This window comes from Mesocricetus auratus, unplaced genomic scaffold, assembly GCF_017639785.1.
Source record: "Mesocricetus auratus isolate SY011 unplaced genomic scaffold, BCM_Maur_2.0 Super-Scaffold_100676, whole genome shotgun sequence".
NCBI lineage: Eukaryota > Metazoa > Chordata > Mammalia > Rodentia > Cricetidae > Mesocricetus > Mesocricetus auratus.
The window spans coordinates 100,334,442-100,351,463 of NW_024429266.1; the positions used below are offsets into that span (position 1 = coordinate 100,334,442).

The window sequence follows — 17,022 nt, forward strand, 5'->3', positions numbered from 1 at the left end:
TAAAATTCAAATGTTATATTTCATTGCCTGCCTGCAATTTTGTTCGTATTCATTGTTTGAAAACAGATTGAGAAATTACTTGTAAGAAAGCCATTCCCGAGATTTCTGCACTGCCTTTGGCAGTCTTCTCTGAGGACGTGAGTGGCCTCCAGAAACACTGTGAGATTCTCTAAGTACCCCGGCACCCTCCCTTTGAGGGGAAAGCGGCAGACATTCCCACTGAACAAGTCACTGCAGAGCCCGGCTAAGCTGCGCTTTAAACGCACGTTTTCCGCAGGTGGGGCTAGGTGCTCTCCAGAGTGGGAAGCAGGGCGGCTGTGAAGTCTTCTGCGGGGATCTCAATGACTTTAACCTGCCGGTTAGGAGATGCTTCCCCTGTCACTCAGGATCCAGGAGGCGGATCCGCGGGGTTTTAGCCAATCAGGGAGAACGTTTGGTGACTGTGCGAACTGTCCAATGAGGAGTTTTGGTCTTCGGTGACGGAGGCTGCACAACATTTGGGGTGCCATTGTGTGTCCCCGCCATATTGTCGTTCTGTGTCTCTGGCTGAGGCCCCCAGATCTCTCCCCTCGGTATCTGCGTCCTCTCCACTGACTGCAAGAGTCTCAGGAGGACATCAGAAGTCCCGGTCTCTGGAAATGGTGCGTGCGGCAGGGCGTCAGGAGGAGGCTGCTGCAAGCGGAGGCGACCCCGGGGACGCGGCCTCCTGGGGCGGCTGAGTCCTTTCTGGCTCCGCTGGGTGGAGCTGGGTCAGCAGGCAGAGTCGCGGTGCTGTCCCTCGCTGAGCGCTCAGCGCTGCAGCAGCGTCTCGGGTGACCCGGGCGCCCGCCTCTTTGCAGCCTGGGCGGAGTAGGCGGGGAGTCGAGGGGACACTCGGTTTAGGGCTCGTGTGCGGAGCCGGGAGGCGGAGGGTGAGGAGGGGTGTGGTGATCCCGGGTTCTGTGCACGTTGTCAGAGCAGCAGAGTATCATTATGTCTCCACGACAGCCAGTCACTTCACAGCCTTTGTCGGTTTGGCCACGGTCTGACGAGTCCACCTGATTACTCTTGCGAGCTGGCCATGGGCAGCCACGATTCTCTTTATATCAGTCTTAACCACTAATGTCACCGGGCAGTTAGGTTACACATGAGCATTTCACACAGTGGTATACGAATGTGCAGGTTTCTGAATGTCTAGAAAACGGTTGAAGAGGCCGAAGACATGACAGGTTCTCCTCAAGTTGGAGGCAGAGAACTGAAGACTTAGCGGTGAGGATTCGGAGATGCCCATTGCATGCATGTCCAGAGCGCAGGGTGTTTCTAGAAGCCAGCTGAGGTCCTCATGGCAGGAGAAACTGCCCTGGATCTGGAGTCCTGGAGCAGAGACACGTCCTTCCCTGTGACAGAGTTCCTGTCACTTGGCATTGATCCTATGATCATTCAATAGGCCTGTTAGTTTAGGTGTAGCCTATAATTTGATATATTTTCAGGTGTCATTATTGCGATAAGTTATTAATTTGCACCTTATGTGTTTTGCTGACATTGGTACTCAGAATAAACCAGTGCAGAGTTGTCACCTATTTTGCTTGGCGCAGCCAGAAAGCTGATGACCCCCCCCCCAACTCAGAGCAGCCCCTGTAACGTGTGCTCTTTCCCGCCAGCCTGGTCCCAGAGCTGCATCAGTCCCAAATGAACAGACAAATGCTATATTAGTTATGAAACTGTTGGCCGTTGGCTATGGTTTCTTATTGGCTAGCTCTGTCTTAATTGTAAACCCATTTCTATACATCTAAGTATTTCCACGTGGTCTTATCTCACCGGGTGGAAAAGGCCTCTAACTCCATTGGGGTCTATATTGCATCTACTCAGCAGAGAAGAGAAGAGAAGGATTCCCTGCTTATATTCTGATTCTGCCCAGCTTTATCACTTCCTGTCTATCTGTACAGACCTCCAGACCTCTATGGTTAGCTAGTGGCAGTTTCTGCCAAGCTACATCACTTCTTGGGATCTCATGACGACTCCTCTCTGCCTATACTTCCCAGAATCCTCCTTGTCTCCTAGTCCTACCTATCATCCTGCCTGGCCAATCAGTATTTTATTCATCAACCAATAAGACAAACATCCCCATTAGGCCTCACCCTGTTTTCTGTACCCTGTCTCTTTCATTTCAGTGGTATCTGTTTTTCCTGTGAGTCTCACCTTTCTCTAAACTCCATGACCTCTGTCCTTGGCCAAAGGATTCTCCTAACTCGAAACAAATGCCCAGCTTTCCAAGTCCTTCTGCCAGACTCGACAGAAAGGAAAATTCACAGATCTGTGTGCATAGGGGCTTGGATGGATTCCTACCATAACTGTTATTGGTCTTGGGTTGTTTCTAAACATTGGTTTTTGTTTTTTAAGATTTTATTTATTATGTATACAGCGTTCTGCCAGCATGTATGCCTGCCCTCCTGAAGAGGCCACCAGATCTCATTATAGATGGTGTGAGCCACCATGTGGTTGCTGGGAGTTGAACTCAGGCCCTTTGAAAGAGCAGCCAGTCTCTGAGTCGTCTCTCCAGCCTCTCTAAACATTGTTTTAACATGAAGAATCCTCATTGGGTTGGGCTGTGACTGTGTGTGAGTGGAGAATTGCAATAGGATGAAGCCCTTTGTGCAAGGTCCACAAGCTTCCGGACGGTTGGGCTAAAGGGAGTGTCTCTTGTGGGGAGTTAAAAACTGGCACATAAGGACATGCAGGAGCAAATGGAAGGTAGGAGAGCCTGGGGGAACGGAGGGTTCCACAGTCGGCTACTGGAGAAAAGTTGTTCTCTGAGTTCCTCCGAGTCTTTAGGGTTAGAATCAGGAATTGGTGTCTGCTGGCCCAGGCCGGGGTGGCTCATATGCGTGTGCAGTGTGATGGAGTGTGGGGTCTTTGTCTTGTAGTTTGGCACAGAACCTCAAGAACTCTCGGAGTTCTTATGCACCACGTTTTTAACTCCCCACAAGAGACACTCCTCTTTAGCCCAATCAGAGTGTCTTATTTGTGTCTCATACGCCCCTTTCAGGCAAGGTCTCAATTTCTGTTGGTGGACGAGCATGTATTTAATAAGCTTACTATTTAACTTTTTTTATTATTAACGGATTTGGGAATTTTGCCTGCCTGTGTCTGTGTACCACGTGTGTGGCTGGTGCCTGCAGAGTCTAGAAGAAGGCATCGGCCCCCTAGGGTGGAGTTGCCTTGGAGGTGCTGGGAATTGAATCTGGGTCGTCAGCAGCCAATGCTCTTGATCACTGAGCCATCTCCAGCCCTAGCATTTAACTTTCTGATTGAGGGTTTCTTTTTGTAATTGTGAGCAAAGCAGGCTGCTTTGTCTGGTTTCTTCCCTCATTGCAGATTTTTTTTTAAATAAAATGTTGGTTTACTTAAGCATTCTAGAATTTTCTTTTGTGATTAAGGAGGTGATAGCAATTGAGGTGGTTTGTAGCTGAGTGGCTAAAACGATGAGGCCTGCAGAAGCCAAGAGACAGGTTAATAAATCATTTGTTTCACACTCAAATTCATTGTGCATGTGTGGATCAGAGGAGTCACAGCAGAGGACCACAGAGTGGAGTGTGTGTGTGTGTGTGTGTGTGTGTGTGCACGAATACAGGTGCCTGGGGAGGCCAGAGGTATCAGATCCTGGAGTTAGAGGCCTGACATAGGCACTGGGAACCAAACTCAGTCAGTATTGGATCCTCCTTCCTTCCCTCCCTTTTCCTTCCCTTCTTCCTTCCTTCCTTCCTTCCTTCCTTCCTTCCTTCCTTCCTTCCTTCCTTCCTTCCTTCCTTTTTTTTCCTTTAAGGCAGAGTCTCTTTTTGTAGTTCTGGCAGTCCTAGAACTCCCAATGTAAACCAACCAGGCTGACCCTGAACTCACAGAAATCCTCCTGCCTCTGCATCCAGAGTGCCGGAATTAAAAGTGTGTACCACCACTCCTAGCTAACTTAATGGAGCCATCTCTCCATCTTGGTTTTAAATCCTTTTTCTTTTCTTTTTTTCATGAGTATCAGTCTTAGGACTGTTCTTCTGACAAATTATACACCTGCTGTTCATTTTCATATGACATCAGATGTCCTTGGGCATGCGATCCTTGTCTTAATGTAACTAGTTAGGGTGCCTTTCCCCAAATGGGATCCTGGAATTGCTTAACTGCTGGTCTCACCAAGTGGATGGAGAAATATTGTTTCTTTTTGTTCTTGTGTCTGTGATCACTGGGCTTTGAGGCTTTAGTTTATCTATTGTTGAGAATCCTAAATTTGAAATTTTGTTTTGAGACAGGGTTTTTCTGTGTAGCCTTAGCTGTTCTAGAACTAGTTCTGTGGATCAGGCTGTACTAGAACTCACAGAGATTCATCTGTCTCTGCCTTCCATATCCTGGGAACAAAAGCATGCGTCACCATGACCCAGCTAAAAGTAAAATTATAAAGTGAAGTTGAAGTATGTAAGTACTCCTGTATTCTTTTGTAGGTTTTTTTTGTGTGGTGTGTGGAGCAGATTGACGGAGGCAATAAGCAGCTATCATTCTGACCCGGTGGAATTAGGAAGTAGACTTTAATTATAGTAAACCTAATCATATGTACGTCTGCTTTCTTTAAACTTTTATATGTAACCACTTTGGCTGACCTGGAACTTGCTTTGTAGACCAGGCTGGACTCCAGACACAGAGATCTGGCTGCCTCCGCCTCCTGAATGCAGGGACTACAGGCACGCGCCACCACTGCCCACCTAAAGTTTTACTCTAATAAATCATTTTTTAAAGATGTATTTTTATTTATATGTATGTGTGTATGTCTCTGTGCATATGCACACATGTATGCAGGTGCCTGAGGAAGCCAGCGGAGGGGAGGGTGTTAGGTCTCTGAGAGCTGAGGTAGGGCGGTTGTGAGCTGCCTGACATGGGTGCTGGGAATTGAACTTGAGCGCTCTGAAAGAGTACCAATGCTCTTAATCACTCAGCTGTCGCCCCAGCCCTATATCTATCTACAACTTTTATAAGACTTTTTTTTAAACTTTGTGGTTCGTTTTTAAGTCTTATTTTTATAGATTTTAGAAGGCATCTCTCCCCCGCCCCCAGTAAAACAGCTTTAAGACTGGGCATGGCTCGGTGGGTAAAGCGCTCACATACATAGAACCTGAGCTCGGATCACCAGAAACTCAGGCACGGTTCTAACCCCAGGGCTGGTGGGTGGTGTGGAGGGTGGTAGGAGGGTAGATAAGATAGGCAGTGGTGGAGAGACCATAGGATGCTTGCTGGCTTACCACTCTAGATGGAACTAGTGCTAGGTTTAGGGAGAAACCCCATCTGAAAAATGTGGACAGTAATAGGGGAAAATACTCCAGGACAGCTTCTTGTCTGTGTACATGCATGTATGGGGCAAGTGCATTGACATATACATGTTCACATATATACATGCACCACATCACACACACACACACACTTAAAAAGTCAGAGTCTAGTTTGGGAGATTCACTTGTTTTTTTTCGAACGTGGATTCTGGAGATTGAATTCGGGTTAGCAGGCTTCTGTGGCAAGTGCATCTCTCCAGTCCATACATGAAATGATTCTTTCTTTTTTTTTTTTAACAAAGAGAAACAAGAGTGAGCCAGTGTGGATCAAAGTTGGAAATTTATTTTTTATTTGTTTGTTTGTTTATTATGATAGGGTCTCTCCCTGTAACCCTGGTTGTTCTAGAACTTGGCTGTGTTCACCAGACTGGCCTTGAGCTCACCAAGATCCACCTGGCTGTGACTCCCAAGTGCTGGGGTTAATGGCATGCACCATGATACTCAGTTTGAGATGTTTTAAGAGACATTTTAAAAATAGATCAGAGGGCTTATTAGAAAAAAAAAAAAGACTCCAGAGAAGGAATAAGACATGGCTAACTCTAGATACAGATCTCAAAGGAGAATGTCAATTCATTGCCTTCAGAGTGGTATATGTAGAATTTTGGTGCTTTGAAGTTTCATGTTAAACTCTTACCCCCTCCATCTTATTAATACATTTGATCTTGGACAATTTCACACATATAAATGATATATTCTGGCTATTCTCCCCCACACTGTCTCTTAATCCTTTTCATCCTGCCCTCTCTGTTTCTTCCTTGCAAATCTCTTGTCCATAGGCATTATTTTTTATTTGTTTACTGTCCCACAGAGTTTAATGGAGGCCATGCGGGTGATTCTGAATTTGGAAATAACCATCTTATTTTGGTGGGCTCATCAGTGGGTATACAGATAGATACAAGTGTTTCTCTCCTGAGAGTTCATGATTGCCGCGGCTCACCTCTTTTTAAATTTTATTTATTTGTGTGTACTTGTGTGTGTTTGCTCGTCTGTATGTGCGTGATGTCCATGGAGGCCAGAGAGATCCCCGGAACAGGAGTGCTTCTGAGCTGTCTGATGTGGGTGTTGGACCCTCTGCAAGGCCAGCAAGTGTCCTTGACTGTTGAGCTATTTCTTCTTCCTCCCACCCGCCCTCCACCCCACTCAAACATTCCTAAACAAATCCAGTTTACAGCAATGGTGACAGTTTACAGACATTTCTTTTACAAGCAAAGCTGTAAGGTGGATTTATGGTGAGAAGGAAGTACTAAAAACTGAAAGTTATTCATAATTTTTACCATTTTTGCACTAAGCACAATATATTTATTGTCTTTGACAAGATTATTTTTAGAAAAGCATATTTTGCCTCTGTACGCAAGTATGGCTTTATTGGTATGGCCTCCAGTTTCTTTTGTTTACTAATACTGTGGACTCGCTTTAATGAGTTCATTCGATTTTTACTTAGTTTATCTTTAGTTTATTTTATCTTTATTTGTTTGCTTGTTTTGAGACAGGGTCTCACTCTGTAGCTCTAGCTGGAACTCACTATATAGACTATGCTGGCCTTGAACAGAAATACACCTGTCTCTGCCTCCCAAGTGCTAAAAGTGCTGAAATTAAAGGTATTCACCACCGTGCCCAGCTTTTAATTTTGAAATTAAGAATGATCTATAAAAAAAAACTAGGACATGCTTCTAAATAGTTTTTAGTGCATTCACTGAGGATATACTGAGGTCCCTAACAAGTTGTGACAATAGATTCAATTGTATCCACTAAGCCCGCTTAGTAATTCCTGATGACCATACAAAAATATTGCAAAGACACTGAAGTTATAAAAGGAGCATATGAGGGCTGGAGAGATGGCTCGGAGGTTAAGAGCACTGACTGCTCTTCCAGAGGTCCTGAGTACAATTCCCAGCAACCACATGGCAACTCACAACTATCTATAATGAAATCTGATGCCCTGCAGGCAAACATGCAGGCAGAACACTGTATAAAATAATAAATAAATAAGTAAATAAATGTAGCATATGGTTGGCTTCAACTGTTTGGAAAAGCCATACCATTCTTTAGAGTTGGATTGAAGAGGAATCCTTCCCAGTAACAGTTTCCATACCACAGGAAAGGCAGAACATTTTCTTTAGTATGCATAAGATTATGTAGTCTCACAACAGTCAGTATTGACTCTCTTGTGGGTATTAAGTAATCAAAAGTTCTATAAAAAATTTAGGAGGATCTGTGCAGTAGAATTTTCAGCACAGGGGTAGTCTCATTCTGCTTTTGCTTTACCAAGTATCTCCAATCTGGTTAGAATTGCTCTTTGAAAAATCAGCATACAATATGAAACTGTATGTAGGAATAAGGACATGACTTGAATACATGTGGAACATAGCATCATATCAAGTTCTTATGAAGTAAGCCTAGATCTCCAGTACTGGAAGGCTCACCTTTTCTCCTGGAAATATATGTGTGTTCTTTTTAGGAGTCGGTGACCTTTGAGGATGTGGCTGTGAACTTCACCCTGGAGGAGTGGGCTATGCTGGATCCATTTCAAAAGGACCTCTACAAAGATGTGATGCAGGAAACCTTGAGGAACCTGGCCTCTATAGGTAAAGATGACATTATTTTCTTGCTTAGTCAATGAAAGAATAAGTGTTTTTTTGCTCATCATTCCTACTGCATGAATTAGATTGTGCAAAAGGAACACTGTGGGTGAATATTTCAGGTGGGATAATTTTTACTTTAGCTAGAATCTTTTTTCCCCTATAGCAGTAATTCATTTTTCTTGGTCTGTATTTTAGGAAACAATTGGGAACACCAAAACATTGAACATGAGTATGAAAATCTCTGGAGAAAACTAAGGTAATTTGTACTCTAAGAGACAGCAGTGTTCCTCAGGACTCTTGGTGTGCTAGCAAGTGATAGATACAAATAAATCCAGCTCCATATGGCTTTCATTTCAGCAAATCTCCTCCAAATCTGCTTACACATTAACCTTCAGCAATCAGAACATCCGAGTATTAGTAACAGCTGGAGCATCATGATGCCACAAGTCATACTTTATCATGGTTCATATATATTATCTCTACTCTGTACATAATATTATTTAAAATGTACTGATTTATCTCCAAACATTGATTATGCATTCTATATGAAATAAAAATAAAATTTCTTTTTAGAATAGGACAAATTGTCAAGATAACTCATAAATGATATACAAGTATGTCAGAATCCAACATTATTTTAGTCACTGGTACATCAAAAATGTACTAGTATTGAAAATGCATTTAAATAGAGATTCAGCATTTGCTTGTAATGAAAACAGTGTTAACACAACTACACATGGATACCTCTGTTTTAATTGTCGATGTCCTTAAACCGTATTGTAGAACATTCAATTCAGACATTAAAAAAATCATTACAGGGTCTATGACTAACACTTATTGTGATAAGCTTTAATAAACAATTTTTAATAATGCACTTTTATTTTTTGCAGTAGCCAGTTGCTGGAGAGACTCTGTGAGTATACAGAAGGTCGTCAGTGTGCAGAAATCTTTAACTGGATTCCAGAGCATGTTGTGAACCAGAAATCATGTCCAGGAGTTCCCACATATGAAAGCCATGTGTATGGAGAAGTGGTTATTGGCCATTTATCTCTAAATGTCCCTCCACATCCTCACCCAGGACACAAACCCTATGGCACTCAGGAATATGGAAAAGAGTTATATAAACATAAGGAATTTGGGGGTACCTCCAGTTCTTCCACAATCTTTCAGAAGCACAAAAGAATTCACACTGGGGAGAAACCTGAAACTAGTCACTGTAATGAAAATGTTAGGTGTCTCATATCTGCTCAAAACAAAGACAAGACTTCTACTGGAGAAAAACAGTACGAGTGTAAGCAATGTGGGAAAGTATTTACTTCTTCCAGTTCTTTTAGAAGGCATGAAGAATATCACAGCCGAGAAAAGTCTTACGTTTGTAAGCAGTGTGGGAAAGCCTTCCCTTTTCCTAGTTCCCTACAAATACATGAAAGAATTCACACTGGTGAGAAGCCCTATATGTGTAAACAGTGTGGGAAAACCTTTGCCCGTTCCAGTTCCCTTCTAACACACGAGAGAATTCACACTGGAGAAAAGCCCTATGTGTGTAAGCAGTGTGGGAAGGCCTTCACTGATCGTAGCTCACTTCGATTCCATGAAATGATGCACAGTGGAGAGAAACCCTACAAATGCACAAAATGTGGTAAGGCTTTTGCTTCTTCCGGTGCCTTCCGAAAACATGAACGGACCCACACAGGAGAGCAACTCTTCGTGTGTTTGCAATGTGAGAAAGTTTTCAGCTGTGAAAGTGCTTTTCGGACACATAAAATCATTCATTCTGGCGAATGTGTATGTAAGCAATGTGGTAAAGCCTTTACCAGTCACAGTTCAGTTAAATACCATGAATTGATGCATAGCGGAGAGAAACCCTATGTATGTAAGCAGTGCGGAAAAACCTTCAGATCTCCTAAACAAGTTCAGATTCATAAACGAACTCACACTGGAGAAAAACCTTATGTGTGCAAGGAATGTGGGAAAGCTTTTACTTTTCTCGGTTCCCTTCAATACCATGAATTGATCCATACTGGAGAGAAGCCCTATCTATGTAAACAATGTGGGAAAGCCTTCAGGTCTTCTCGTCAGGTTCAAATACATGAACGAACACACACTGGAGAGAAACCCTATATATGTAAGCAATGTGGAAAAGCCTTCTTTTCTTTGTATCATTTAAGAAGACATGAAGTCATTCACAGTGGCATGAATCCCTACGTTTGTAAGCAATGTGGGAAAAGCTTCAGTTGGTTCAGTACCTTTCACAGTCATAAACAGACTCACACTGGAGAAAAGCCCTATTTATGCAAGCAATGCGGGAAAGCCTTCTGTAGTCGCATATCATGGAGAAGACATGAGAAAGCTCACACTACAGTGAAGCCTTATGCATGTGTGCAATGTGGAAAAGCCTTTCGTTCCCCTAGTTACCTCAAAATACATGAAAGAATCCACACTGGAGAGAAACCCTTCATATGTTCGCAGTGTGGGAAACCCTTCCGTTCTTTTCGTTATGTCAAATCACATGAAAGAAGCCACACTGGAGAGAAACCCTTTGTGTGTACAGAATGTGGGAAAGCCTTCAGTTACTATAGTTCTTTCCACAGACATAGAAGAACTCACCAGACCGTAACCTTGAATACAGAACTTGAAAAGACTTCATAACCTAAGACTGCATTCAGAGAGAACTATAAAGGTTAAGCTTGTGGAACACCCTTTGGTCCTATTCATGGATTAAGAAAGAACATGTTTGAGCCAGGCATGCCGTAGCATATCTTTAGTCCCAAAACTTGAGAGGCAGAGGCAGGGAGTCTCAGAGTTCAAGGCCAGCCTGGTCTATATACTGGTTTCTCAGCCATCCAGGGCTGGATAGTAAGACTGTTTCAAGAAAAAAAGAAAAAAACATGTTTGTATGTTTGACTAGAAGAGATGTCCAAATGTGGACACATGTGCAATTGCTTCCCCAGTGAAAATCTTTTCTTGTCAAGCACGAGAAACTCAGTAGTAGCAAAGAGTGGCACAGTACTTTGGAGATTTCTCATATGTTCATTTCCATAAATGTCAATAACATGGAAGACTGGATACAAATTTTTGTTTGTTTTAGAAAATCCAAAATCTGAAGAAAACTTTGTAAATACATTGTCTTTATTGGAATTTATTAGGGATTTGTTTCTGTTTTTCAGAAATAGTCTTGCCATGTAAGCCAGTCTGGCCTTGATCCAATTGTCTTCCTGTCCCAACCTTTAAATGTTTGGGTGAATGATGTCTGCACCCACATCCAGCATCAGTAGTTCATTCTTTTTTTTTTTTTTTTTGGTTTTTACGAGACAGGGTTTCTCTGTATTGTTTTGGAGGCTATCCGTCCAGCCCGTCCTCGAACTCACAGAGATCCGCCTGCCTCTGCCTCCCGAGTGCTGGGATTAAAGGCATGCGCCACCACTGCCCAGCCCAGTAGTTCATTCTTAAAAGAATCCTTTTGGTCTCCATGCTTCACATTTTTGCTCTAAAAAAAATTATCTCTTTATTTTTTAAAGTATTAAAAAATATTATCTCTTTATTTTTTAAAGTATATGCACATGCATGTGTCTGTGTGAATTAGTGCACATTCTTGTAGTGCCTTGCAGAGACCAGAAGGAGGCATCAGATAATCTAGGGCTGCAATTATAGGCAGTCATGAGCTGCCCCCTGTGGGTGCTGGGAACTGAATCCAGTTCTCTGCAAGACTATTGCACACTCTTAGCCACTGAGCCATTTCTCCAGCTCCTAGAAAATTATCTTTAAACAGAATATGTGAAGTGGAGAATTGTTCAAGTGCAGGAGATGGAAGCCAAAAAGAAAAGAAAAAAGGTGCACTATCATTACATTAATTTGTTAAGGTTTCTTAAAGCAATAGTGCATACAAGTTTAATTGGTGAAATCTGTTTTTGCATTGAATCAGGTTTTTTTCCTTTTATTTTTAATTTCTGTACATTTGCTGATGAGTTGATAGTTACTTGTAATTCCAGAAGACATAAAAAAAGATCTTGTTTTCAAGCCCTTCAGATTAATGTATCATGGAAAAATGACTTTGTGATTATTGAGATTTTCCCTTTTAGTTCATATGACAAGTTCTTAACCATTTTTTTTGTAGACTGTCATTGTCTTCCATGTTTTTATTTCTTAACTTTCTCTCTGCCTGGTGTTTTTTCCTAACATTTCTGGTCTCTATGTCCTTTAAACTATTTTCAAACCAGTTGTAGATTAACAAGTGTCCATTCTTAGTCTACTTAGGTAGGCATAAATGTCACTCTATAATCATAGATCACATCACATTTACAAGCTTTCCTAGTTTTTTTTCATGTCACAAGCCATTTTTATTGTACATATATAATTAATGATTTTTCCTCACATAAATGATGCTTATATTGTTGTATCATGGGTTTTTATTGTAATTTCTCCTCCAGTCATTATACTAAGAGATATGTTGGCATCAGCGCCTCTTGCCAAAGACTCTGAGTACCATGTAATAAATTGTACTAAATCTGTCTATATACAGGAAGCAAATATGTTTCACCAGTAATAACATTCCATAGACATTCTGGCAGGATTGATGTTTAACTTCCAGGGATTTGTGGGGTTGGTTATATATAGTGAGGTGCCTCTGTGTTGGATGTACTGAGATGTGAGTATAATTCTGTATTTGGCAGTCATAGGAGTTGTTATGTGGAAGGCCTCAAATAATGCAGTGAAGGGCCTTTGAGTTCATGAGAGTTACTACTCACATTAGTGAAGAGAGGGTGCTTTGTTCATTTTCATAATTCAGAATGTTGTATGTTTTGTCAGTTTTACAGCCAACCTTATAGAGTGTCCTTTTCTTTCGTCATAGTTATTAAGGAGAAGTGCCTAGTGGTATATGTCTGGTACTCATGCCTTCATAGCAGCAGATTTGACTTTACTTTGAACACCATTATCCTGGTCCAGTTTTTACTTTTCTGAGTTACTACACCAACACTACAGTGTTTCCTCCAATTTACTGTTTCCTGCTCTTCACAAATATAAATGTTTCCAATTACCCATTTGGTTATGTTCTGATAAACCCATAGGAAGGGGTAAATATAGAAAGAAATTATACTCAATCTAGTGAACATTAAACCTTAGATTAGTCATTTTCAGAATGTTTACATTAGGTCCAGATTGGGGAAAGTAATTTCTTCTGCATATTATTTCTTCCTTAAAAATGGTATATATTATTGTGCAAAGTAATGGGTTTTGTCATATTTTGACACATGTATACTAGGTACTTTGACTCTTTTTGCCCATTTTTTATCTATTTTCCTCTTTTCTCTGCCCAATGATCTCATCTCCTCCCAAATAGATTTTTTAATCCCAAAAAGACAGGGTTTCTTTGTATAGCCCTGGTTGTCCTGGACCCCAGTCTGTAGACCAGGCTGTTCTTGAACTCATAGATCTGCCCACCTCTGTCTTCCAAGTGCTGGGATTAAAGATGTGGGCCACCACATCTGGCTCCAAATAGTCTTATACTTTCATCTCTCTCTTGCTAAAATCTAAAGTCTGTATATTCTTTTGTTTTGTTTTTTGGTGTTTGTGAGACAGGGTTTCTCTGTAGCTTTGGAGTCTGATCTTGAACTCACTCTGTAGACCAGACTGGCATCAAACTCACAGAGGTCCGCTTGACTCTATGCCTCCCAAGTGCTGGGATTAAAGGCATGTGCCACCACTGTCAGGCATTAGAGTCTATATATTCTAAAACATACAAGCTGCTGGCTTGTAGAGTTCAAGGCCAGTTTGGTTTATAGAGTTCCAGGACAGCCAGTGCCATGCAAAGGAACCCTGTATGGAAAGTCAAAAAAAAAAAAAAAAAAGATAAAACTAAAGCAATTTAAGGAAGGAAGCCTGTATTTTCAATCAAGATTTAAGAAGGCATGGAGTCCCTCATGGAAGGGAAAATATGGTGAGAAGAGCAGCCTTAGCTGTGTGGATAGAAATGAAACAACTGGTTGACCTCTATAGTCAGATTGGTGCTCATCTCATGCACCCAGCCCTCACCCTGAATCCCAGTGCTTGAAATGGTTCCACCCATCTTCTGGGTGGGTCTCCCTGGAAACGCCCTTCATAGACCAAGAGGTGTGTTTTTATGGTGATTCTGTATGCACTCAAACTAATGAAGATTCACTATCACCCTGTGCCAGAAGGTAGGTACTCTTCGGTTTATTTCTGGCCCCAAACTCCTCTTCCATCATCCACTATCAATATAAGAGAGCCGTCAAGATCTAATGGCCTGGTGACTATCTTGTCCCCCTCCAGCAGGCCCCCCTATCCTGTCACCTGCTTGTTTCAGGAGGCTCTTGCCTGTCCCCTGCTTCTGCACTGACCCTGAACAATGCCTTCATCTCCCAGACTGCCTTTCAAATCTTGCTTCCCCCTTGCTTCAAGAATTCTGTTTCACACAACAGGTTCCTTACACTAGTGGCTGTGATGCCTACACAGCCCTCCCGGCTACACCTTCCAGGTGGACCACTGCTTGTCAGGAGGTGTCGTCCTAGAACTGCTCCATGGAATTTTGCAGGTGTGTCTTCAGGGACCCAGAGCTACCTAATGACACTTTATCTGGATTGTTAAGCGTGACTGCAGAAATGACAGACCCAGGAGCGGAGGCAAGAGGATTAAGACAATCAAGGAGTTCAAGGTTATCTTCCACTACCAAGTAGGCGTGTTTACCTAGAAACAGCTACCGTCTTTACATTGCCAAACAATAGGCTTCTGCCTCATTTTTAGATCCATATGAAGTGTCTTAGCGCTTTCTCTATTTCATAAGTAGAAGTGGAATGCGGGAGCATCCTAGCATTTAACTAAAAGATTTTGAGTCAGCATCCTTGTTTCATGACCCATGTTGGCGCGAAGCAGGTCACCGAGCAGTGGGCAGAGGACCGAGGCCCCTCAATCCAGAGTGGGTGTCACACTGTGACCCATCAGTGGGGCGGCAATGAAGTGTTCCCTGGCATTTCTTGCTCAGCTACCTCCTGGAAGCATGCGGCTTCCCGCTGATCAGAACTGTTAACCCAAGAAGTTCAGATCGTGAGGAGCTGCAGAGCATCAGGCAAATGAAGCAAGCTGGAGGTCAGAGGTAGGCGGAGCTTCGGGCCCTGCAAAGGCGGTAACAGGTTTAAGGGCTGAGTCAGGGGGGTCATCTGTAACTTACGTGCGTGAGGAAAAGTCTGTGAAGATCAGACTTAAAGAAAAACTCTTTTAGGATAGGTAGTTCCTTGAATAAAGTGTTCCTCTGAGTGACCATTTAGGTGAAAGTCTTTTTTGTTTTGTTTTTTTGTTTTTTCGAGACAGGGTTTCTCTGTGGCTTTGGAGGCTGTCCTGGAACTAGCTCTTGTAGACCAGGCTGGCCTCGAACTCACAGAGATCCGCCTGCCTCTGCCTCCCAAGTGCTGGGATTAAAGGCGTGCGCCACCAACGCCCGGCTAGGTGAAAGTCTTAAGGTGACCTATGGAAAAATGTCCCTTTGGCAAAGTTGAAGATTTGAGTAGCCACGGTTTCAAGTCTGGGTTGTGCATGGCAGAGGACTACATGCTCCCCCCCCCTCCTGCCAGTTACCTTCTTAAGTGTCTGTGGCCGTTCTCCAGTGATCTGCTCTGGCGCTCAATTTCAATGTGAAGTGGGGCGCTTGGACTGGAGAATGGTGTGATCTTGAACTCCAGCAGCCTGCTTATCTGAGTGTGGAGAATGGTGTGATCTTGAACTCCTGCTTATCTGAGTATGGAGACTGGTGTGGTCTTGAACTCCTGCTTATCTGAGTGTGGAGACTGGTGTGGTCTTGAACTCCAGCAGCTTGCTTCTCTGAGTATGGAGAATGGTGTGATCTTGAACTCCAGCAGCCTGCTTATCTGAGTGTGGAGACTGGTGTGGTCTTGAACTCCTGCTTATCTGAGTGTGTTCAAACGTTTCCTTTGCTTCCTCTTGATCCATCTTTCAGTGCGGGCACCTTATAATTCTGCCAAAGGTGCTGACCGGCCAGGGGCACACAGCCTACAAAGGAACTTACAAAAAAGGCAGAAGTAGAAATGCCTTTCGTGTTTTGAAAATGTTTTAAGTATGTAATGTTGCAGTCACAGCAGGCTTGCTGATTTCATTGCATTTGTGAAGAACAGCCACCCCCCACACACCTCAAAAAAAAAAAAGGAAAGAGAAAGAATGTGAGGAAGGAAGGAAGAAAGAAAGAAAGGAAGGGAGGGAGGGAGGGAGGGAGGAAAGAAGGAAGGAAGGAAGGAAGGAAGGAAGGAAGGAAGGAAGGAAGGAAGGAAGGAAACCTTGCACTTTGGAGCTGGACAGACGGCTCAGTGGTTAAGAACACTTTCTGCTCTTTCAGAGGAGCCAAGTTCAGATCCCAGCACCCACAACAGTTTGCTCACAAACAACTGTAACTCCAGCTCCAGGGGATTTGATACCCCCTTTGGGCCTCTGCAGATACCCACACACGTGCACATACCCACATACAGAAACACATACACACACTATATGTAATTTTCGGGGTCTGGTAGTGAATGTCTTTAATCCCATCATTGTGGAGGCACTGGTAAGTGGCTCTCTGAATTAGAGGCCGACCTACTCTACATAGCAAGTGCAGGCCAGTGAGGACTGTAGAGGGAGATCCTGCCTCAAAAATATTTTTTTTTTTGTCAATTCAAAAGAAGAAAAGAAGCCACACAACTTTGTTCTCTAAAGGTGATTAGAGCTTCAGTGATGGGGAGGTTGGAATGTTGCAGGTCCAAAGCTTAATTATAATTCACTTTTGGCTGTCTTCAACCGTTTTGTCCACTTCCGTGCCGGACCTAATGTCCTTGTGGCTATCAGGTAAAATCTTCTTAAGGATATTAATTTAGTCCACTACTTGCTTCCACCAACCGGAAGGTTAAGCATGTGGTCAGGCAGTCTGAACCATGCAGTAGAAATATCCCCGTTTTCTGTAACCTATGCAACGTTTCCAGCAGTCTACTTCAAGTCTCTGGACTGACTTTGGCTTGTGACTGTACAACATGGCGATACTGTTGCCACACTGGGACTTGCTGCTGGAGTGACACGAGTGTATTTGCAGGTCATGGTCA

General features: G+C 43.0%; 1 protein-coding gene across 3 annotated transcripts; it reads left to right on the top strand.

Annotated features, from left to right (window-relative positions):
* Positions 1 to 480: 480 nt before the first annotated feature.
* Positions 481 to 12,962, top strand: LOC101825779 (zinc finger protein 124-like). 3 transcript variants are annotated; one of them, XM_013123073.3, is made up of 4 exons: positions 481 to 641; positions 7,804 to 7,930; positions 8,123 to 8,183; positions 8,818 to 12,962. In XM_013123073.3, exons 1-4 carry the CDS (start codon positions 639 to 641, stop codon positions 10,574 to 10,576), a joined length of 1,950 nt encoding a protein of 649 aa, XP_012978527.1. In that variant the 5' UTR covers positions 481 to 638; the 3' UTR covers positions 10,577 to 12,962. The 3 variants fall into 3 exon arrangements, with proteins under 3 accessions (XP_012978527.1, XP_021090498.1, XP_040593821.1); XM_021234839.2 differs by having other exon boundaries at positions 8,821 to 12,962; XM_040737887.1 differs by lacking the exon at positions 8,818 to 12,962 and having other exon boundaries at positions 8,123 to 8,187.
* Positions 12,963 to 17,022: the final 4,060 nt, after the last annotated feature.